At 40.0% G+C, this 24,276-nt stretch overlaps 1 protein-coding gene and 1 pseudogene across 4 annotated transcripts in view; one reads left to right on the top strand and one right to left on the bottom strand.

Annotated features, from left to right (window-relative positions):
- The window catches only part of SPECC1 (sperm antigen with calponin homology and coiled-coil domains 1), a 239,842-nt gene that overhangs the window by 15,167 nt on the left and 200,399 nt on the right, over window positions 1-24,276 (bottom strand). For all 4 annotated transcript variants that reach the window (XM_016145133.2, XM_016145134.2, XM_016145135.2 and 1 more), the window contains one exon: window positions 4,606-4,722. In XM_016145133.2, coding sequence (XP_016000619.2) covers window positions 4,606-4,722 — 117 coding nt within the window. The remainder of the gene's footprint in view (window positions 1-4,605; window positions 4,723-24,276) is intronic.
- LOC118604250 lies at window positions 13,366-13,483 on the top strand (annotated as a pseudogene).

Here is a 24,276-nt window from a genome sequence, read left to right as displayed (position 1 = left end):
ATACTTTGTACCACTGTGACTATTTTGTAACTACCAATTTGTACTTCTTAATCCCTTCGCCTTTTTCATCCAGCCCACTAACACCTCTCCCACCTGACAACCATCAGTTTTTTCTTTGTATCTATGAGTCTGTTTCTGTTTTGTTTGTTCATTTATTTTGTTCTTTAGATTCTACATATAAGTGAGATCATATGGTATTTTTCTTTGTCTGACCTTTTTCACTTAGCATAATATATTCTAGGTCCATCCACGTTGTTGCAAATGGTAAGATTTCATTCTTTTTTTTATGGCCAAGTAATATTCTCTTGTATATATGTACTGGCACTTCTTTATCCAATCATCTGATGGGCACTTATGTTGTTTCCATATCTTGGCTATTGTAAACAACACTGCGACAAACATAAGGGCGCATATATCTTTTCAAATATTAGTGTTTTGGGTATCTTAAAAAATAAATACCCAGAAGTGGACTTGCTGGGTTATAAGGTAGTTCCATTTTTAATTTTCTGAGGAACCTCCATACTGTTTTCCATAGTTGCAGTACCAAGTTGCAACCCCACCAACAGTGCACAAGGGTTTCCTCTTTTCCGCATCCTTGCCAACACTTGCTGTTTGCTGATTTATTGATGATAGTCATTCTGACAAATGTGAGGTGATATCTCATTGTGCTTTTAATTTACATTTCTCTAATGATTAGTGACGCTGATCATCTTTTCATATGTCTATTGGCCATCTGGATATTCAAGTCCTCTGCTCATTTTTTCATTAGATTTTTTGTTGTTTTGGTGTTAAGTTGTAAGAGTCCTTTACATATTTAGATATTAGCCCCTTATTGGAAATAACAATGACAAATATCTTCTCCCAGTCAGTAGGTTGTCTTTTCATTTTGTTGATGGTTTCCTTTGCTGTGCAAAATGGTTTTTGTTTGATGTAGTCCCATTTATTTTTTCTTTTGTTTCCTCTTCTCGAGGAAACATATCCCCAGAAAACATTACTAAGAGCAATGTCAAAGAGTTTACTGCCTATGTTTCTTCTAAGAGTTTTATGGTTTCGAGACCTAACTTTTAAATCTTTTATCTATTTTGAGTTAATTTTTGTCTATGGTATTTTTTTTTTTTTGCATGTATCTAGCCAGTTTTCCCAAAACCATTATTGAAGAAACTGTCTTTACCCCATTCTATATTCTTGCCTCCTTTTTCATAGATTAATTGACCAAATAGGTGTGGGTTTTATTTCAGGGTTCTCTATTTTACTCCACTAATCTATGTGTCGATTTTCATGCCAGTACCATGCTGTTTTGATTTCTATAGCCTTGTAGTACATTTTGATATCTGGTAGCATGATACCTTCAACTTTGTTCTTCTTTCTCAAGATTGCTGTGGCTATTTGTTGTAGTTCTGTGGAAAATGCCATTGATATTTTGATAGAGATTGCATTGAATCTATACATTGCTTTGCAGAGGATGGACATTTTAATGAAGTTAATTTTTCCTATCCATGAGCACAGTATATGCTTCCATTTATATGTATCTTCTTTAATTTCTTTCTTCATTGTCTGACAATTTTCCAAATACAGGTCTTTTATCTCCTTGGTTAAATTTAGTCCTAGATATTTTTTTTTTTTTGGATGTAATTGTAAATGGAATTGTTTTCTTAATTTCTATTTCTGATAGCTCATTATTGGTGTATAAAAATGCAACCGATGTCTGAATATTAATTTCATATTCTGCTATTTTACTGAATTAATTAACAGTTCTAATAGTTTTTTTTTTTTGATGGGATCTTTAGAGTTCTCTATAGAAAGTATTATGTCATCTGCAAATAATGACAGTTTTACTTCTTCCTTTCCGATTTGGATAACTTTTCTTTCTTTTTCTTGTCTGACTGCTGTGGCTACGACTTCCAAGACTATGTTAAATAAAAGTGGTGAAAGTGGGCATCCTTGTTTTGTTTCTGATCTTAAGGAATATGCTTTTAGCTTTTTACCATTGAGTATATTAGCTGTGGGTTTGTCATATATGGCCTTTATTATGCTGAGGTGTGTTCCCTCTACTCCCACCTGCACGCATCTGGACATCTCAGACTTAACATGATTTGAAACAGAATTTCTTTGTTGCTTTCCAAATGTTTAATAATCCTGTCCAGTCTGCTTCGCAGACTATAAACAAAGCACCACATAAAAGTGCTCTGAAACTTTAGTAGTCTGTGAAGGTTAATTTTATGTGTCAACTTGATTAGGCCATGGTATCCAGTTATTTGGCCAAACAATATTCTAGCTGTTTCTGTGAAGATATTTTTAAGCTGAGATTAATGTTTAAGTCAGTAGACTTTGGGTAGAGCAAATTATCTATCCTCTACAATGTGGGTGGGCCTTACTCAATCAATTGATGGCCTAAATAAAAAAGACTGCTCTGTCCCCAGGAAGAGGGAATTCTGGCAGCAAAGTGCCTTCAGACTTGAACCGTGGCATCAACTCTTTCTTATGTCTCCAGACTGCCAAGCTGCCCTGAAAATCTTGGATTTGTCCGTCTCTCTATATCTATATCCTATTGGTTGTTTTTCTGGAGAACTCTAATATGCACTTAAAAATTAAATCACTTTGTTCAGTTATTCTCATTGTCAGTACCATCACCATTCTTTGAAATTTATATTTTAATGTGCAATAATCAAAATAGAACTTTCAAACATTATCTATCCCTTCTCTATCTCAGAAAATGGTCCTGTCAAGCTGGATACCTGGGGCTGTCTTCCTCTTCTCCTCCCCTGCAACCAATCAGTCACTAAGTCCAATTGATTCTATATGTAAGACGGTTCAAATCTCTTTCGATCTTTCCGTCTACATTGCTACCACCCTAGTCCCAGTTAATGGGGGAAGCCAGGGAAACTGAGCTCTCGCATTGCCTACTGCAATAGCCTCCCAACTGTTAGCTCTCCTTTCATTCTAATTTCCTTTCTGATTCATTTTTCCATATAACATCCAGAGAGATCTTTTAAAAACATGAATAATGTCTCTCCATTGTTTGGACTCCTAGAATGACTTCTCACTGTGCTTGGAGCAAAATGCAAACTTCTAACCAGAATCATCCATGGAAACCCTGTAGGGTGTGGCCTCTGTCTGGCTCCATTGCGTTGTCACAGGCCATGTTTCCCTTGTCACAGTGTTCCAGCCAGCATACCTGCCTCTACTGCCTTGACTACACCAAGGTGTTTTCTTGCTTTGGCTACATCCTGGCCCTGGAAAGCTCCCTTTGGTTCTTTGCATTGCTGGCTCCTTCATGTTCCTTCTTCAGATGCCAGCTTGACTAGCGCCTCAGTGGCAAGACCCTCTCACCCTCTAGATCTAAATATGGTTCCCCACTGTTCATTCTCACAGCACTGTGTTTCTCTCGCTGCCCTTCTATGGTTTGTAATTATTTATTTATAATATTACTTACAGGTTTGCTCACTTGTTGACAGCCCATCTACCCCATAAGGGCAAAGAACATGTTTATAGTGTTCACTGTTGTCTTTATCACTCTGCATGATGCTTGGCAAGAAACACTTATTGAGTGAATGAGTGCAGGGCCTGGCACAGCATTTTCCAAAGTACGCTCTGTGAAATATGATTTTGTAGGATGTTCTAGGTCAGCATTTGGCAAACTACACTCTGTGACCTGCATGTGGCCTGCAGCCAGTTTTTATAAATAAAGTTTTATTGGAATTTGGCATGCCTGTATCATCCATGGCCATTTGGGTATTCCAATGGGTACTCCAATGGTAGAGTTGAATAGCTGTGACAGAGACCCACAGCCCTACAAAGTCTACCATTTAGTCCTTAACAGGAAAAGTTTGCCAAATCTTGTTACAGATAGTTGGATAAAAAATGTTTTGTGGATTTGATATATGTTGGGTTAAATGGAGTCACAGAGGTTTCTTTAATGAAAGACTTGAAGTCTTTACTGTGCTAATGAGCACTGTGAATCTCTAAAAATGTGATGTAATGTACCATTTTCCAAGCTATTTGAACAGGGAACTCTTTCTGGTGACGTTTGTTGGTTCTTAAGGAAACTCTGAAAAAAGTGGCCAGGGTTTCCACACCATGAAAGTGAAATTCTATCAGGGTTTTTTTTTTTTTTTTTTTTTTCTGAGAAACGGGTGATAAGAACTTCTCAGCAGCCACCTAGTAAACTGGTCTTCACTGCATTTTTCTAGGTGACAAGATGTCTATATCAAGAAGGGGAACTAAGAATATTTACTAAGGGTGGGATTCTATAGTATAGTCACATACTCAGCAGTTATCTGTGCCTGGTATCAAAATAATAGTTTTCATTTCAAGTCTATAAACCCCAATCCCACAGGGAGGTATTCATATAATAAGGAATTCTCCTTATGTGTTCTAGAGCAGGGGTCCCCAACCTCTGGGCCACACAGCAGGAAGTGAGTAGCAGGCGAGTGAGCAAAGCTTCATCTGTATTTGCAGCCACTCCCTGTGCTAGGCAGCATCACCGCCTCGGCTCCACCGCGGATCATCAGGCATTAAATTCTCTTAGGAGCACTGGTCCCTGGTGCCAGAAAGGTTGGAGACCACTGTTACAGGATAACCAGGGGTGACTGGGCAGGGACTTACTTTCTCTTGACTGTTCAACTCCTGGTATGGGATGTGAGCAGGCAGGTAGGTATGAAGGAGAGCACAGAAGGCCAAGCCATCACTCCAGCTGCTGCTGAAATTGGTGATATCAATGTTCTGTAGGAGGAAAAAGCCACACAATCACCAAACTGTGCACAGGCACAGAATATGAATTAAATTGTGTTAAGATGGGTATCCATCTCTAGGTTTTCTGTAGGCAAGATAAAGAACTACTCAAGTCTGCTGGGAATACATTTAATTTTGGTACCAGGAATGGCCTGGTGTTGCCCAAATTTGTTCAAAAAACAGCAGGAAAAAAGGGTTTCAGGGCTCAAACCACTAGAGAATTTGTCTGCCGCTGATATATTAAAGGCTCTGAAATATCTCAAATTAACCCATCTGATTAGCTCTGTATATCCCAGCATTTCCTGGCCTTATTTGATAAAGGATGAATCATCATCATCATCATCATCATCATCATCATCATCATCATCATCATCATCATTGTCATGATGTACAACTCCAATTAACAACAGTTGCATGAAAACAAAACAAGATCTTAAAGACCTGCAGGGCTGGTGTCGCGGTTTGCTCCTCTACTACACTCTTGTCCCCATAGCTTGAAGGGCTTCTCAGCAGGATAAAGCCTTCATGCTCCGCAGTCTTCCTGCTAGCATACCAAACACCTAGGATCATGAGGCTTCATGGCGGGGAAAAGAATCTCCTCCTCAGGACAGGCAGTGACCCCAGCAGCTACTTGATTAACAGTGATGAGGAAACCCAAATACAACTTATATACCAGCCCATGGAGATGATGGCTTCTGATGGCTCCCAGGAAGGACCCCTGAGCCCCTGATAGCTCCAGTGTACCTCCACCTTTTATATCCTCACACCTGTCCCCACTTGCTTCTTTCTCTCTGACTGTGCTCATCCTGACGGAGTTTTCTTCCCTGGCTCACCAAGCTCACCCTAAATGAAATGTCAGGTTCCAAAGCTCACAAATTCTTTAATGCTTAGGCTAACTGATGTTGTGGCTACTTAAATGTATAGAAATAGCCTGTGAGAAGGGCCATGCAAGAAACTACAGAAGTGGCACCCATTTAGGTCTGTGTCCTGAGCACTTCTGGCACGATCAGAGGGCTCAGGCAAGGGTGGGCTCCTTCCTGGACTCTCCCCACGGCTGCTGGGTACTGGGGAGGCAGGGAGATCTTCTTCTTCCTCAGAACACCCCATCTTGGGAAGGGAAGAAGCCTGTAAAGGCGAGGACGGGTGGTGAACAGCCAGCTTTTTCTGGAGTGGACACTATTTCTTTTTCCTTCTGCCCGAGACAAATACTAAACTTCCACAATTTAAACCTGACTGCCCTAGAAAGGTGATTTAGGGTGTTTCTATCAGAAGCAATGGCAATGGAAAGGGAGTGGAACCGTGAAGAGGAGCAAGGCATGAAGTTAAGTTGGAATGAAGGAGGGAGATGTTATGGAAGTTTTCTCAAAGAGTACAGAAAGAAGTTTTTAAGAAGGTATGCAGATGGAAATGTGTAATAGAACATGGTATGTTTCCTGTGAGGTTTCCCGAGGGTTTTGGAAAAAAAGGGTCTATAATCTCATTTGAAACTTTGATCTCTACTTTTCCAGCATTCATTTGAGCTAGCTTGGCCCGGAGTGATGAGGTAAGTCAAATGCCTCATTTCGCAGCAAAGAAACTGAGGCCTGAGGTGGTGATGTCACACTTCACACATGTGGTTTGCCTGGAAAATGGACATACCAGGAATCCCAGTCCCCATCTTACACTCCTTTTTGTCAAACCTTTCCTTCTTGCTTCTAGCCAGAGTCCAAAATGATCATGGTGGAACACAGACTTCCCCCAAAATACCAGCTTCCAGGAATATGCCTTGTTCTCCAGTCCGCTTTGCAACTACATTTACCCTGAGAAGGCTATCTGGCAGAAAGCAACACACAACCACAATAATGCCTCTTCATTCTGATTTTCATGACTCAAGCACAACCAAGTTTTAAGAGTTGCTAAGCATCAATGTTACATAAAAGTCTGAGAATGCCCTTGTTGGAAGGGGCCCTAGCTTAGTTGTCAGAGCGACTGTGCAACAGCTGGGACTCCTGGTAAGCTGACTATTTGGATTGTTGACTTCAAAATGTCTCTTTGGGTCCAACAGCAACTTGATAAGGCCTGTACATTGCTTTAGAAATGGGAAACATTTTGATTTTCTATTTTCTGAAGAGGTTTGTATGTTAAAAAAGCAGAGGAAGTAATAGGTGGGGGCTACAACCTAACCAGTTCAAAGTCTCAAGCACTGAAACCAGATGTTGTGGACATCAGACCCTGGGAAGGGGACACAAAGAGCAGGGCCAGGCCAGCCTGAGGACAATCAAGCATCATGGCTCTTACCCAGATCCAGTCCCCTTCCTTCCTTTCTTTGCCATGCGGAGATACCAAGACCCCATATACCCAAACCTATCTCTCATGGTACCTGTGACTTGGAAGGAATGCCAGTTTTTATTTTCAGGGACCACTTGCTTATGGTTGTTGTTCGTGGTGAGCCCCGAGACATATGCATAAACAGGAGAGGCATGGCACCACACCTGGCGGCCTTCTTCCTGAAAGGCAATGCTGACATACATGATCACGTTTCCAATAGAAAGGCCATATTTTAAATGGAAAGCCAAATGATCATGATTAAAGTCCCTTAAATAAGAGTCCCTTAAATGTAATGCTCCAAAAAAGGTGGCGGTGGTAAAGAGAGAGATTCGCTGAGTGTCTACGATATGTGTGCCGCTGTGCATTTTCTCCTTTAATTCTCAGAGCAACTTTACACAGTGAGTGGCGTTGTACCTATTTTACAGATGAGCAAAGTGAGGCAAAAAGAAATAGTGCCAGCATCAGAGTCAGGATCAAACCCCAGTTCCATCATACGGTAAAGCACACATGTCCTGTTTGCTGTGTTTCCTTCCTTCTTCTTTCTCTTTTCTCTCTTCCTCCTCTCCCCATTCCTCTCTCCTTGCCTTCCTTCCTTTCTAAATTTACTTGACACCTAAAGCTTTTACTACTTGATAAATCCTTCTTTTCCTAACACACGAAAACACTTTATACACATCCCTCTTGCACCATGTATGATACGAAGCACCATTTTTCTTCATCTGCACATCGTCAGAAGCATTTTGAGAGGCCAAATGGACCAAGGAGCCACCAATATTTTAGTTAACTGAATGCCAATTAAGAGCAGTTTTTGATCTATAAGTTTAAATGAGTAATAGGTTGAGACTATTCTCTAGGTTATGAAATCTGGTGAGATCAAAGCCAGGGTTGAAAAATCAATCCAAATGACTTACGACCTCAGGAGAGCTCAGACAGCCTGACACTTCTGGACAGACTGCAGCTCACAGCCCCCTGGGAACGTGAGACACACTGGAATTACAGACTCTCACATCAGCAGCAAGATCATGAAAAACCTATATAAGAAAAAGGAGGCAGTGTCCTGTCTTTCACAAAAAGGAATTATGGAAATTCCACATCTATTCACGTCAATCAAATCCAGGACAGGAAATACTTCCCTTACACGTAACCCATATTCACCATGTTTAAGACTGAAGTGTACTGACACTGGCCGAGATGGAGGGCAAGCAGTTATGATTTGTAATATTATATTCATTCCAAGAACATTACATTTTTTCCCCCTGAGTGGAATAGCTCCAATTCTACTTCCCTGAATGCCATTGAAATTATCTGGAATTCTATTTGAACACAGGAGTGTCAGCAATTCCCATCTCAACACAGCTGGCAGGGTAATTAAAACGCATGTACATTTACGGAATAACTCAAATACGATGATGACGACCAACTTGCAAAGCATTATCTTAGTGGTTGCTTTTGTTGCTACATTATTATAAAAGTGGTTCCTACTGCTCAGTGAGGTATACTTTTGGGATCTATAAGGTATACTTTAGTGAATGAAGAGTGAGCTGATGTAGCAGCACAGTTTTATAATGCTCATGTTTTTCACATGAACCACAGAAAAGAGATGAGTTGATTTATGTTTACTAAACCTCTCCCTCACTTCGCTTTGGAAAAGCTGTATCGCTTAAAGCCAAATCACTGTTCCCCTGTGGACCCATCTTGCCATATCCTGAGTGGAATGCTGTAGGAGAAGCTAAGAACAGTGGCAGGAACAGGGAGAAGGGGCAGTATCAAAGGTACCTGGGCTTTGTCAGGGCTGGCATAGTCTTCCCACAAGGTCCTGCAGACTGGGCACAGTGCTGTCCACCCAGGCTCTGGGTGGCTGGTTTCTTTAGACTAGAAAAGCATCCAGGTGGGGTGTGTGGGTCCCAGTAAAGTGAGCTGAGATCTAGTCCCCGTATAGCAACCAGACAGCTCAAGGAAACCATGGCAGGAAGGTACTCATATGCACTGGACTAACGTACTGGGTAACAGGAAGAAAGACAACACTTTATTAGGCATGGGTGGCTGGGCCAATCCTGCGTGCTCTAGAAACCAAGGTGGGAACTTATTCTAGGTCTTACCCCTGGATGGAGGTAAAAAGCCTTATTTTTGGTTAGAGATCATCAGGAACTGGCTTAGCCTTAGAATGGAGGGGGTGGTGAGTCTTGCCAAGTTTGTGGGCAATAGTTCTCAATATTCACAGATGCAACCTCTGACTCAGAAGAAAGACGAAGGAAAATAACATAAACACCCGAAGGGATGTTAATATGATATCCTGCTTTTCCCAGTTATCATTCAGCTGAATCTTACAGGTTCATCAAAAGAATAATTTAGAGGACAATGAAAAACAGCCAACAAGGCATTCCACAGGATATGTCTTCAATTATTGTCCTTGTTATTTTTTCTTTACTAAAACTGACTAGAATCATTGTTATCCTTGACTGAAGGTTAGTAACCAGAAGCAGCATGAAGAGGATTCTGGGGTTCCGGGGTGCTGACAATGCTGTGTTTGTAGACCTGGATGCTAATTACATGGATATATTTACTTTCTGAGAATTCATTGAGTTGCAGTTGTATATTATACTCTAATGGGGGCGGTGGAGGAGGGGGGGAAGAGAAATAAAGAGAGAAAGAGAAGGGAGGGGGAAGGAGGAAAGGCGGGAAGGAAAAGAAAGAAAAGAGAAGAGAAAAGGAAAAAAAGAAAAGGGGAAGGAAGGAAGGAAAACAGAAAAGAAACAGACAGACACTGATCATCTTAAGGGAACTGCACTGTGGCTATTAAAAAGAATAATAACATTCCGGAATTCATGTACCATAAGATTTACTGGGAGGAAAAAGCAGAGATACAATAAAAAGAAACTTGCTGATTATTTTCCCAAAGGAAATGGTAATTACTCATTGAAAAGTATCTTTAACTTTCTCTAGGATATAAATATCTTAGAGATATTTCTGAGTTAAGGGAAGATTCTGGGGAAAGGAAGTCTCAGATATTATAAAAGGTAACATTCCAAGCATATCCAAAATGGGTTAAGTTTCTAGGAGTACTTAGGAGAAAAGTTTGAAAGATATAGAATTTTTTCCTCTGTGGTGCAGCAAAGGTCATCTGAGAACAATAAATACACTGAAGAGTACATGGGAAGCTAAAACCCTAACTTCAGTGAATATATAAGAATATTCTCTTAGAAAGGTTGAGATTGTAGACAAATAAAGCTCTCTAGAAGGGTGAATGTAGAGGCAGTACTCCTAACTAACACTGTGGGACAGAAACAAAGCAAATCTCAACCATCCACTATGTCTGCTTCTAGAAGGTTCATTTCAGTTCCCTTTTGTTGCCTGAAAACATCAACACGTTTGGTGAAAACATTAACCATTGGGGAGAGAAGCTGCAGAGCACACACTGAAATGGGTCCTGTGCGAAATCCCACTGAAGACACAGCTAGATTCTGCAGCTGTCTGACCTCCTTTCCACCACTTATTCAACTTCTCTGAATTTTTCTAGGTTCCTTCATTAGATTTCTATGAATGAGTTGACTTTGGGTACACTAAATACAAAAGATTTTTTTTTCTTTTTAAAGTTAAAAAGAAAAATGCAAAGCTTCTGGGAAAAAGTAAGATTAATTTAAAAATGCAGGCCTTTCCCCTCAGGAACTAGCTGTCTTAAACCTAAACATCCTCACTCCCAGAACTTCTCTGGGGATTTTCTTGATAGGTCTTTATTGTCACAGCTGTGGAACCAGGTTGAGTTTTTCATTTTTGGGGAAAATGTAACAATTTAAAGATCATAGAGGATAAAAGCAGTTCATTCCCCCCTAAAGTTCAATATGTGTAGGAAGAGTCCAGGGAGGACGAAACTTACTTTGATGATTTCGTGAGAAAAAATACAGAGAATATGTACATACAAGTGGGTTCATGTGAAATCTCAACAAATGCTGCCTACATTCCCTTCCCCGCACATGGATTCGGAGTTCACTCCTTGCCTTGGGCAAAGGTCTATGCCTATTCAGCTCTCAGGCTATCTGGGAAACCCTGGGTAGTCTGGCCCTGCACAGGGACGGCACAGCCCTCAGCATGGACTCAGAGAGACCCACACATGGACAGTTGGGACTCCGTCTCTGCATAGCTTCCTCTTTTCTGAAGTCCAATCCCACAGAACATCACTGTTTCCCCTGCTGGCTCTGACCACTGCCTCCTCAGCTCAGTGAGAATGTCGGGCTTGCTCTTGGATTATATCCCAGCTGTCCGCGCTGTGACATGCAAATTGTTCCTAAGCGAGAGCTGGTGATCACAGGGATCACCTTGCTGAGCTTCTTTTGGATACTAGTCCTGTGCAATCAGTTGTTTAGAGATAATTTCCAGATGGCTAAATTTAAAAACTAAAATTAAACAATATTAGAAGAAAATATAGACAAATAGGTTTATAATCTTGGGGAAAGCAAGCCATGTAAGGCATAAAATGCAAAACACATTAAAAAAAAAAAAGGACTGATAAATATGACCATATAAAATTTCTGTATGACAAAAGTTAAAAGCAATCTATATGTTTTTATGGAAAATTACTAATATCCAGAATGTATTTGTATAATCAACAAGAAAGAGATAAATAACTCAAATAAAAATTGGCAGAGGAATGACCCAGAAATGCACTAAAGAGGAAATACATAGTTGGAAACATGAAAAGGAATTCAGTTTCACCAGAAAAAAAAACAAAACGAAAACTTCATCGATTTGGCAAAAATTATTAAGACTGTTAATTCACAGAGTTAATGAAAATGTGGGGAAGCAGGTCTTCTTATGTTGGCTGTCTGGAATATAAATTTGTACAAGCTTTTAGGAAAGTAACTGGAAGCATTTTTTTTTTTAAAATAAAAATATGATTTGACCAAGTAATTTCACATCTGGTTATCTAGTTTAGAGGAAGTACTCATGCATCTGCCCAAAGACCACACCTATAAGAATATTTATTATAGCACAATTATTCAGAAGGAGGAACTGGAAACATCCTAGTTGTCTATCAATTAAGCTATGTAAACCATTTTTTTTTTAATTTTAATTAAAAAAAACTGTAACTCAGTTTTCGAATCTGTAGACATTCCTGTGAAGCTCATGGAAAAACTCTGATGTTCTGGTTTTTGATGGGTTTGCTATATGTAGTAAGTTCTAGTTACTTGATGTTTTTTACTAATTATTGGGTAAATGTCAACCAGAGGGTTGGTCCAGTACTTTTCCACATTATCACTGGCTTAGTTGATTAAATCTAGGAAGGATGGAGAATAACAATGGACAGATTCAGAATCTAAAAGGATTTCAATAGGCTAGAAACAGCAACTAAATTAAGTGAGATGATATTTAACTTATTTCTTCATCTTTTTGCATGTGTTTTTCACTTTTCCTAGAATAACCATGTATTACTTTTACAATTAGGAAAATAATACATGTTATTAAAAATAGTAATGACATCACATACAGTTCTGTCTTGAATAAGAGTCTTAATAATTGTATGTTTCTATGATGAAATAGATACTTGGGTAATAGCCTCTGGGGTTTTTTTTTCCTCCCAAAGAAAATTTTGAGGAAGAAGAGTAAAGATTTCACTGTGGATAAGGGAAAAAGGATGCAATTAAGAGTGTGCTAGAAAGGCAGGTCAGAGACTTTAATTTTCTTTCCTTATGTGATAGATTAAAGGTGGCTAGAGATTCTCTGAAATCTCCAAATTGAGAGGTAGAGTCTAATTCTTCCCTTGAATCTGGGCTGGCCTTAGTAATTTGCTTGCGTGTAGAGGAAGTGACATTTGAGATTCCCAAGGATAGGTCACAGGAAGCCTTTAAGCTTCTACCCAGGACTCCTGGAACACTCTCTTTGGGAGCCCTAAGTCTCTTGAGGTGTGTGGACGTGCCTGCCAGTCAAGTGCAGAGGCTGGCCAGCCCCCGACTGGCCCAGCCTTTAGCTATGTGAGGTCCCAGACATGGTAGAGAAGAGAGGAGTCAGGACTCAATGCAGATTTGTGAACAAAATAGACATTATTATTCTAATCTATTAAATTTTAGGGTGGTTTGTTATACAGTTAGTTAATTTCTGAGATGAGGCTACTTCATTTCCACCTTACCGTACTTCTTTTACATCTGTTGCAAAGAATGGAAACCAACCTTTTCTTCCTCAAGCAAATAACTTTACAGTTGCCTTGAAATTCCTTCTTCTTCTGATCCTATTTATATTATTACTTTAATCATTTCTTTCTCTACTAATTATCTCTCAAATCAAGTCCAAAAACATTTTGCCTATCTTTTAAGATTTAAAAAATGTGGCCCTACTGTCTACGGCCATGCTACCCTGAACAAGCCCGATCCTGTCTATCTTGGAAGCTAAGCATGGTCAGGCCTGGTTAGCACTTGAATGGGTGACCACCTAGGAAGACCAGGTGCTGTAGGTGTAAAAAATAAAAAATAAGGGATTGTAAACTGACAAGGTCCTCGCAATCTGTGAGGTCAACCATGGTTTGCCTCTCCTAAAAATAAAAGACATAAAAAATGTGGCCCTACTCAATCTAGTCAACTAAATGACTTTAAAATTCTTAAATATGAGCCATAGGAACCATGTTCAGCTCTAATCCACTGTGTTATCCCTTCTGGAATACCTAAAGTGAGTGAGAGTAGGTTATGACATAGGGCCCTTATCTACTACAGCTTCATAGCGTATTATCAATTAGTAGGGCAAACTCACCTTTAGTATTACTCTTTCTCAAACTTTCTTGGCTGTTTTTGTTTGTTTTTCTAGGTGAATTTTTAATTTTAAGTTCAAGAATAAAAAAATCCTCTTGGGATTTTAAATGAAATGGAATTAAATTTAGAGATTAATTTGAGATAATTTACTTCTTAAAAATGATTCTTCCTCCCTGTTGAAGGTATTGAGGTTTGAGACCTGGAAAAGAGTAGGCCAGAAGGCCATGGTTAGCAAGTCTAGGAAAGACCGCCCTTTGCTTCACACGGTGAGGGCCAAAGGGGCGAGTTATAAGGGATAAGAGCAGAAATATCCTCTGTGGATGAGAGCTTTCTAAAGACAAAAGGACAAAAGGGCTGCTCTGTCTCCAGAGATGTGTAGGCAGACACTGCACAACCTCTCCCTGGAGATACAATCAAAAGTATGTTGACATCAGAAGAGTGCCTGGAGCTATATCTTTCTTGTTTCCTCCTTTCTCATTTAGAGAGGCTCCACCCAGACATTTCCTCCCTGAGGGCCTCTGGTTTGGGCAGGACCATACTTGGTCTACACGGCAAGTGCCCTGCTGCCTGAACCACCTAGCCGGGTCCACATTCATGCCAGCGCCCCTCCTCCCACCCCCCCCCCCCCGCCCAGCTGCTCACTAGCAGGGGTGGCCTTGCACAGCCAGCACTGTCAAAAGAAGATGAAATGCCCTTGTCAGCATGGGAACTTCGGGTCTCCTACAGCTTCCCGTGGAGCAGGCTTTCTCTCTAACCCTCCGCTGGGCTTCCAAAAGAGTCTCTGCCATGTTCTACCCTCAGGCTCTGACTATGCTGAGATCTCGGGAGAAACTCTCTTCTGCAATTTTCTTCCACTCCGTTCTTCTACCACCTTTCTGTTATGTTGATTACTTTTCTTAATTTCACTAGTCTTCTTGGTTTACTTTTTCTTTAAAAAGGTCATGGTTATTTGCTGCTCTGCTGGTTCCACTCATCTAGAATGACCCCGGTACCCACTTTCCAGGCTCAGTAATCTATCAGCACCCCTAAACCCCATCCTTCTCCTAGCTGAGAGCTTCTCTACATCCACCAGTAAATGTTAAAAGAAAACTTCTGATGAACCATCTGCACTAATGGGTCAACTCTCCAGGCTGGAAGTAGAGCCCAACCCATGGCTCTTCATCTAGAATTATAGCCAGTACACGTTCATCAAACCCCTCTACATGCAAGGTGCTGAGATAGACGAACATAATGAAGCCTGGTCCCTGGCCTGGGTGGTTGGCTACATGTAGTGGAGCAAGCAGGGCCAGGCAAGCTGAGTCTGGAATGTGGAGCTGTGATGCGGTTTAGGCTGGGGAGGGTGAGCAAACTGCCGACAGGATTCCCCAGCATTCTGGAAACACTGAAGACAAAGGTCTGTTTTTGCTGTCTTTTTTTTTGAGCTGATAGTCTGATTGAATAAAAGCCTTAGCAAACCGAAATGTAAACTGCTCTAAGGAGGGAAAAATAAACCCCAATTGTGACCAGCTCTTAGTCCAGGATCTTCCTCTGTCACCAAAGTAGCTTTAGACAGATGACTCAACTTTTCTGGCTTTTAGTTTCTTCATCTTTCAAACGAAGTGGTTAAACTGTATTAGTGGTTTTGAAGTAATTAGCTATGGAAACAGTTCTACCAACTAAAGTTTCTGAGAGCTTTTTCTATAGTAGAGTTTGAAAACCACAAGATTAAATGATCTCTTACCAGCTCCTTTTGCGTTCTTCCACATATATTCTATCCTGCATTGTCCAATATGACAGTCACTAGCGTGTGTGGCTCTTTAAATTAGTTTAAATTAAATAAAATTTAAAGTTCAGTTTGTCAGTCACATTAGTCACTTTTAAAGTGTTCAAAGAGTACACGTGGCCAGTGGCGACCTTACTGAGTAGTGCAGGTCTAGACACTCCCATAATCACAGAAAAGTCCTAGTAGACTGGACTGCTCTGCACTTATCCCAACATGTATATTTATGTACATTTCCCTTCTTTTTATACAAGTGGTAGCATATTCTGTACCCTTTTTCTGACTTATGAGATCTACAGAGATAGGTCCTTTCACAACGTAGAAAGAAATAGTTACAGTATAGAGACCAAGAGATTGAATTCTAAAGCCAGACAGCAAAAGTTAAATCCTGGCTGGCTGCTTACTAGTTGTACAACTGTGAGCAATTACTTAAGCTCTTTATGCCTTAGTTTCCTCATCCTTAAAATGGGTATGGAATAGATACCTCATAGGACTGTAATGCAGATTACACGCACAAATAACATATAAAGCAGTTAGAGCAACATCTGTCATATAGCAAACATTCAATAAAGACTAGCTTACTTTATATGAGCTACTTTGTTCTTTTCTAGTGGCTATGTATTATTCCCTTACACGGATGGATACAACAGTCAGCTTAGGTTGTTTACAGTCTTTTGTAATTACTCTGTACACATGTGGATAAATTATGCTGGATTCTACTAAATTGCCCTCAAAGAGGTTCTTCCACTTTATACTCCCCCTTACACAACATGAATGACTACTTACTTCCCTTTGCATTCATAAAAGAATATACAGTTTCAGAGAAAAGCATGATTTTTTCTACACCATGATGCTCTAGCACTCCAAATAGAATATTTTTAGTAAGAGAAAACTTTTTTTTTAAAGGAAACAGCACTTCTATATTTTTGGATGTGCTTACTAAGAAAACAATACGTAATAACTAAACAATTTCTTCTAAAGAATTTAGTTCCAAGACCAAGTTTCATGTACACTAGATAGTCTTCAACCCAATCTTCACCTCCCACCCCCGACCTCTCCTACAGAAAGACTGAATTCAGCCTCTGAAATTTTAAGCTTTCTTGTGGCTAGACTGCTTCTTTTCCCCAGGTGAATATTTCATGAATAAGAGAATGGAAAAAAATATTCTGCATATCCACTTGGGACTGTAATTGTCTAAACAGACTTACATGCTGTCCTGGGGGACAGAGAGGGAATGGTGGCAAACATCAAGGCCTTGTCTTTCTAAATGATGGCTTTTGGTGTTAGATGGTGCCATGCTGCAGTACCGGTTGCTAGCATATTTGATCCACAAAGGCCCTGACCCCGGACCAATGATTCATAGGGTGGAGAGAGGACAACGGCACTTTAAATCAACCTCAGCCCACAGGAGGACAAAACATTTTTTCTTTGAAAGTTTTATTTTAAAAATCTTGTTTTTCCTGAAGCTGGCAGGACATCTCACATTTATATACATATGAAAAATGTGTGCATTGGCAATGTCTGGATGCTTTTCTTTAAATGATCCTTTAGAGCAGTGGTCCCCAACTTTTTTGGCACCAGAGACCAGTGCTCCTAATGAGAATCTAATGCCTAATGATCTGAGGTGGAGCTGAAGCGGTGATGCTAGCGCTGGGGAGTGAATGCAAAAACAGATGAGGCTTCACTTCCTCGCCTGCCATTCACCCCCTGCTGTGTGGCGCGGTTCCTAACAGGCCCCTGACCAGTACCGGTCTGTGGCCCGAAGGATGGGGACCCCTGCTTTAGAGTCAGAGACTCTGCTAACTCATGTCAAGCCTTTTAGTGGAGTCTAATGCTCTCTCTAAAAGCCTGCGTGATTTTGCCCCCTGACTTTCTCCTGCATTTGTAGGAATTTGGCAGGTTACAGCAGGCAGGAAATGTGTCAGGCTTTGGGGCTGCCAAGCTTAGACCCATGCTTGGGTTTCTGATCTTCCCAGATGTGCCTAGCAGCTAGGCTTCTGAGCAGCAGCCAGTCCTTCAGAGCATCAGGTCCCTCCTCTTCCAACCCATGTCCAGCCTCTACTCCAACTGTTTCCCTGTCTGTTGCCCTCTTATCTCTAGTTCTTCAACACAGACCTTTATGGCTTTTATAGAACTCTGGAGCACAAACCCTTGGTTACCAAAACACACTTTCCTTTTCCTAAGGACATGGAGGATTTACTCTCCTAGTCTTTCTAGTCGGTGGTAGTAATTGGGGGTGGGAGGTGGTCTATATTCCAAACCTCTGAGAAAAGGGAGGAAAAACAAAGCAGTTAAATATTCACATTAGAAAGGATGATCCTCCCACACAGCCTACAAATATGAGTCTAATTCAGTCTATAGAGCCATTAAGGGTTTTAAAGCCTTGGTGGGAGCAACTGGTCTCAAGAGCTATCATTCTGGGAGACTTAAGCATCCCTGCTGTGAGTTTACCCATGAGGAAGATGGATGGATACAAAGCAAAATGGATGACACATGCTACAACACAGATATACCTTGAAGACATTATGCTAAGTGAAATTATCCTGTCTCAGAAGGATATATTACTGTATGATGCCACTTATATAAGGTACCTGGAACTGGTACCTTATAGAGTAGAATGGAGGTTGCCACGGGTTGGGGGAAGGGAATAGGGAGTTAGTGTTGAATGGGTACAGAGTTTCGTTTGGGGAAGACGAAAAAGTTCTGGAGGTGGATGGTGGAGATAGCAGCACAACAATGTGAATATACTTAATGCCACTGAACTGTATACTTAAAAACAGTTAAAATGGTACACTTTATATCATGTATATTTTACCACAATAAAAAAAAACTCGAGATAATCATGCCAAGAGAAATAAGTCAGACAGAAAAAGTTGAAAACCACATGATATCACTTATGTGTGGGAAATAAACCTAAAAGCTACAAACAAACAGAGACTCATGGACATAGACAATAGACTAGTGGTTACCAGAAGGCGGGGGTTGGGGAGGGTGGGGAAGGAGGGAGGAAGATAAGATAAAAGGGGTCAAATATGTGGTGACAGAAAGAAATCCAACTACGGGAGGTGAACACGTAATGTAAATAAATAAATATACACACCACACACACGTGTGTGTGTGTGTGTGTGTGTGTGTGTGTGTGTGTATGCTTTACTGTTAAAAAAAAAAGAGAGAGAGAGAGATCAAGGACCACGAGAACAACAAAGCAAATAGGACATATCACATTCCATCTTACCACAAACACCAATGAAATAGTTAAGTGAATTTCATTTGACAACAATAAACCCTCCCTGTGTTATTAATAGTACTTTCAAGAATATCCTGCCCTATTTAGCAAGCTGCTAAGTAATCTTGCCCAATATGAATGTAAAGTGTCCAAGCATCCCTTTAAATCGCTGTTTAGTAGTACTGCCTGGCTGCGTTCTGTTGTTTTGTCCATGGAGCCCCAGTGCTACGAGGCCCTCTGTCCACTCCTGTAGTCTTGCAGTAGCATCACAGCCCTGCTCAGCGCCATGTATGATGGGAATGTGACACCACAAGATGTGTAGCACTGACTCCTGGTCTGCTCACCTCTGCTCCTTCTCTCCTGCCCCGGCTTTCTCACCACCCTAACCTGCCAGGCTGCTGTCTGATCCCATCTTCTCCAGCTCACGACGCTCCAGATTTGTCCCCAGGTCTCTGGAGGCCCTCTTCCTCTCAGGCACAGTGCTGGGTTTGGAGTGCTCCCCTGGTAAGTGACCCGTCCGCTCAGCCCATGCATGGAGCTCCCCCCTGTGATTGGCCCCAGAAAGCATACTTGCCAAGGGCAGCCAGGCCTTCGCTCTGACCCCATCTCTGACTTCTGACCCAAGTGGGGTTTGCTGAACCATTTCTCATTAATTCAACTGGCTTTTTTTTTTTAAATCTCTACATTTACATTTTTTAATTTTGATGGAAAAGGAGTGTTTTACTTAAATTCGATAAGCCCTGACTTTAGTGTTAAACATCACATGATGATTACCCTATTATGCAACTCAGATTCTCAGGCAAGAATGCTTGTGCTTTTCCCACCTTTTCAAGCCACATGCCTTACCGGGCATGCTGTCAGGTGACTGGAAATCAGGAAAAAGAAAACTAATTAGAAAAGTACACTAAAAACATAAAATATCTGGAATAAGACTAAATATACACTAATAAACTACCAGAAATGTGAATGGGCTACATTTCTCTACTAGAGGAACTTTAAGAATGATGTATAAAGCTGAACTATTTATAAGAAATACACTGAAAGCAGAACTAGGAAAGACTACAAACAAAGAAAGTAAGAAGATATATCACACAAATAAAAGCTGAACAGAAATGGAAACAGTAATACCAGTATTATAACATGTAAACCTTTAGATCAAAAGGTTTAACTAAAATAAAAGGTAAAACCTACCAAGAAAATGTAAACCTACAAATCCTTAAACCTACTTTCAAAATATCTAAAGCGAAAACTCTTAGAAATCAAATATTTTGACAAAAACCATAATAATAGGAAGAGACTTCAATTCATCTCAGAATTCAATGAATCAATTGGCCTGAAGGACACCATCTGGTGCCCACAGTGGAGCTCATGAACCACCGATGGAAGCTCTGGGCCACTCATTCTGGTCCCCGTGAGAACAAGGTGGGGGACCTACTTTATATTGCATAACTATAAGGTCTGTGCAAGGACTTTTATCAATAGAAAAGAGCATCCAGTCCAAAGGAAAATTTAAGTCTTCACTTCTAGAGAACAGAGAAAAGTGAAGTTTCTAAATGAGAGGTTTCTCAACTTCTACCCAACAAAATTTCAGAAAACTTCTGGTTTTCATTTATCAGATGTAGTGCCAGAGTCTTGTACGGATCTGTCCTGAGTATAGTATGTTCCTTTTGGCAAAGAAATAATTCTGTCATCAACCCTCCTGGAGAAGGAGGTAAAATATTTACTGCATTTTTTGGCATGTACATTTGAGAGTGTTTTTGTGCTTGCAAATATCATAACAAAAACCACGTTTTATTAACACAAAACTTAATTTATACCTAAACCAAGCAACAACAAGCCAAATGTTCCTTTACTTTTAATAGAATATAAAAAATAATATACTTTGTAATAAAAAATAGCCACAAGCAGAGATTCCCCCCCCACCCCCAGAAATAAATAACATGTTATATAGCATATAATATGACCAAGTTAGAATTTTTGCTCCCAGCAACATAAGAATGTTTTCCCTTCTAGGAACTTAACATATAATGTAATACATATATATTAATTACATAAATGGATTAAAAGAGAAAACACCTTATGAATTGTTCATCAAATTCCAAAAAGGAATTTGATACAATTCTTACCTATTTCTGGATTTAAAAAAATTCTCAGTAAACTCAAAACAGAGGCTTCCTTTGACAGAGTATCAGGAAGCAATATAAAAAACCGCATTTAAAGGCTAGATATTACTATAAATAAAAAACAAGACAGGAATATCCACCATCGATAGCATTCAACATTTTCTGGACTTCCATTAATACAATTTAAAAAAAGGTACAAGAGGTATAAATATTGGAAAAGAGTAAAAAGTTATTATTTGCAATAACTTAGCTCGAAAACTCTAGAAAATCAACAAATATGATTAAATGATGAAAAATGTTGAGATGCAGAAATTATAATAGAAATATTGATAATGATAGCAGCTAATATTTATGGGGTTTCTCCTATGGTGCAGCGCATTGGTAAGCACCTACTTACTGGTCACTTTCTCATTTTTCTGCACAGTAGCAGTCTGTGGTAGTGGATCAGACTAACAGATCTGTGGAAGAGACTAGAAAGTCCAGATATCTACTAAATTCCCATTTATGTCTGGATCTATCAAGTGGTTAAATAAAGACTGTTAAATAAATGATGCCAAAACAAATAGCCATCCATTCAGGAAAAAAGGTTACAATACTATCTAGCAAGAAACAATAATATCTAGCACAAAATGCACAAGAAGAAAAAATTTAAATATTCAAAAAAGAATACCTGGAACCTCATAACAGATAAATGCTAATATTTTTAAGGTGTAACAAGCTCTGGGACTTCTAGGTAAAGCTGGCAGATTGAACAAATGCACTTATTTTCACTTCCTCTTGAAGCCCCACCAAAACCACACAGAGGAGATTTCATTTTTCCCAAAGGTATTAATTTGATGGGAAAAGGGAGAAAACATTCTGGCAGCTAGAAAGTAGATGGACAAGAAATAACTAACAAAGCATACCTAAATCTCAAGCCAGCAGTAGAAAAGAGCAGAGACTCAATCGGATTTCAGAGCAAAATCTCCTGAAAGATCAGGAAACTGGTGGCAGGAGGTACGTCAGAAGGTGACTACGAGGTTAGCTTAAAATAGGAAGACTGAGTTAGAAATCTGTTTGCAAAGCAGTTAGAGCTCTTCTCTCCCACCTGAAGCCTGGAGAGTAAAATGGCATCTCTGGAGAAGGGGGTATTAAGCACAATTTTTATCTATTTCTGGATTTAAAAACAAATTCTCAGTAAACTCAAAACAGAATCACGCTTCTTTTAGTTACTAGAGCATTTGTCAGAAAACAATACAAAAATCACATTGCAAGGTGAGGTATGAGTAATTTCCTTAAGACAGGGGAATCAGAGGAAGTTACTGGGTGCCATGGTAGTTAACAGACCCTTCCATCCCCAGTCCTTTTCTCTGATTTGCTCCCACAAACCCTGGCTGCCAGGCCGATGCCCACAGCAGAAGACTGGAAGGTCCTTCTCTGGGGAATCTGACCAGCCCAATAGGAAAGACCTGAAGACACAGACATCAAGACTCTGTCCAGGACATAACACAAGCACCATACTCTACAGTGAAGACCAGAGTCGCAAACTTCACACACATGCTAGGAGCTGCCAGTCAGCTTTGCGGAGCTCCACATTCACGCCAGCAGACATTCAAAGACCACTGAATAAAGCCTCTAGCATATAGATACCAAGGGAACAGAAGAACTTGTAGGAAAGAATCTAGGCAGGGAAGCGATTCGGAGATAAAAAAATCTATTATCCTCAGCAAGATTAAATGATGATGTTACATCTGTGAAAAAAAGAACAGAATGCTATGAAAAATTCAGGGTCCAAAAAAGAACTAGAACTTAAAAATATGAAAGCAGATATATGCAATAGAATATTATATTATTCAGCCTCAGAAAGGGAGGAAATTCTTATGTGTGCCATGACATAGATAAACCATGAGGACATTATGCTGAGTGAAATAAGCCAATTACAAAAGGACATTTTATGATCCTACTTATATGAGGTCTCTAAAGTTGTCAAATTCATAGAAACAGGAAGTAGAATGGTGGTTTCCAGGAGGAGTTGTTGCTTAATGGGTAGAGTGTCAGTTTTATGAGATTGAAAAATTCTAGAGGTCGTTGCACAACAATGCAAATATACTTAAATCTAGTGAACTGTACACTTGAAAATGGTTAAGATGCTAAATTTTGTTGTGGGTATTTTACCACAACTAAAGATTTAAAAAAATTAAAACGACATAAAAATATGATAGCAGAAATAAAACATTTAATAGAATTTAGAAGATTAAGCGAACGAAGTGTCTCAGAAAATAAAATTGCAAGACGAAGAGACAGGAAAAGCTGAAAAGAGATATAATTAGGGAACCAGGCTAGGAGGAGATCCAGAGAAAGAAAACAGAGAAGAAGAAATTACCAAATAAATAATTTAAGAAAATTAAGTCATGAGTTACTTTATTGAAAAGGCAGTGAGTGCCCACCATGACAGAAAGACAAAAAGATACGTACCAAGGTACACCACCCAGAATTTTAGAATGCTGAAACAACCAGCAGCTCCTCTAAGCTTCTGGAGGTGAAAAACATTACATACAAAGTACCAGAAATGAAAAGGCAATGGGGCAATGTCTGCAAAAGTATGAAGGAAAATATCTTAGGAGCTAAAATTTTATATCCAACTAAACCATCAAGTGTCAGGGTAAAATAAAGGTGCAAAGTCATAATATTTTACCTTCCCTGAGCCCTTTCTTAAGAAGACACTGGAAGAACCAAAACAAGAAAAGAACAGGACATGGAACACAGAAGATCAAAAAGAGAGAGAAACAAAGATATAGGAGTAAAGGGAGATCCCAGTTTGACAGCTGCACACCAGCACAGAGGGTAAGCCATACTGGAGGAAGTCAGAAGCTCCAGGAGAGAGTTCCTCAAGGTGAGACTGGTTGAATCCCTCACATGTATGATGTATGGAGATATTTCATAAGGGTTTGAGATTGAATTAGTAATATGTACCTAGCATGTACCAGAACTCCAGACTCCGAGAAGGAAAGCAGGTGTTCAGCATAAACCGTAGTATATGTACCACCTATTGAGGCACACAGAGCTTCTCTAATCAGTTCTGGGAATGGTGGGAACCCTCCTGAAATCCAAGTTACCAGACATCAGTCAAGGGCCAATCTTGCAAACAGCCTTTGTCAGGATAGCCATCTCAGGCCTGTTACAAGCACTCTTTTCTGCACAGTGCAAAAATGTGGCTGCCACAGCAACCAAGTTCTGTATTCCAGAGTGACTTTTCTGAGAAAATTCCTGAAAAGAGGCTGATTGGCCCAGCTCGGATTTGGTGCCTTTCCTTGGACGAGTCAGCAATGATCAGGGCAGTCAAGGTTGCTTCTTTGTCTACCACGTAAAGTAGATGAAGGTGGGAGAAGTCCCACCCCACCTGTTGTGTAAACAATC

This window comes from Rousettus aegyptiacus, unplaced genomic scaffold (assembly GCF_014176215.1).
Source record: "Rousettus aegyptiacus isolate mRouAeg1 unplaced genomic scaffold, mRouAeg1.p scaffold_m13_p_6, whole genome shotgun sequence".
Classification (NCBI taxonomy): domain Eukaryota; kingdom Metazoa; phylum Chordata; class Mammalia; order Chiroptera; family Pteropodidae; genus Rousettus; species Rousettus aegyptiacus.
The sequence above is the reverse complement of the archived record's forward strand: the minus strand, read 5'-3'. Positions and strand labels throughout refer to the sequence as shown.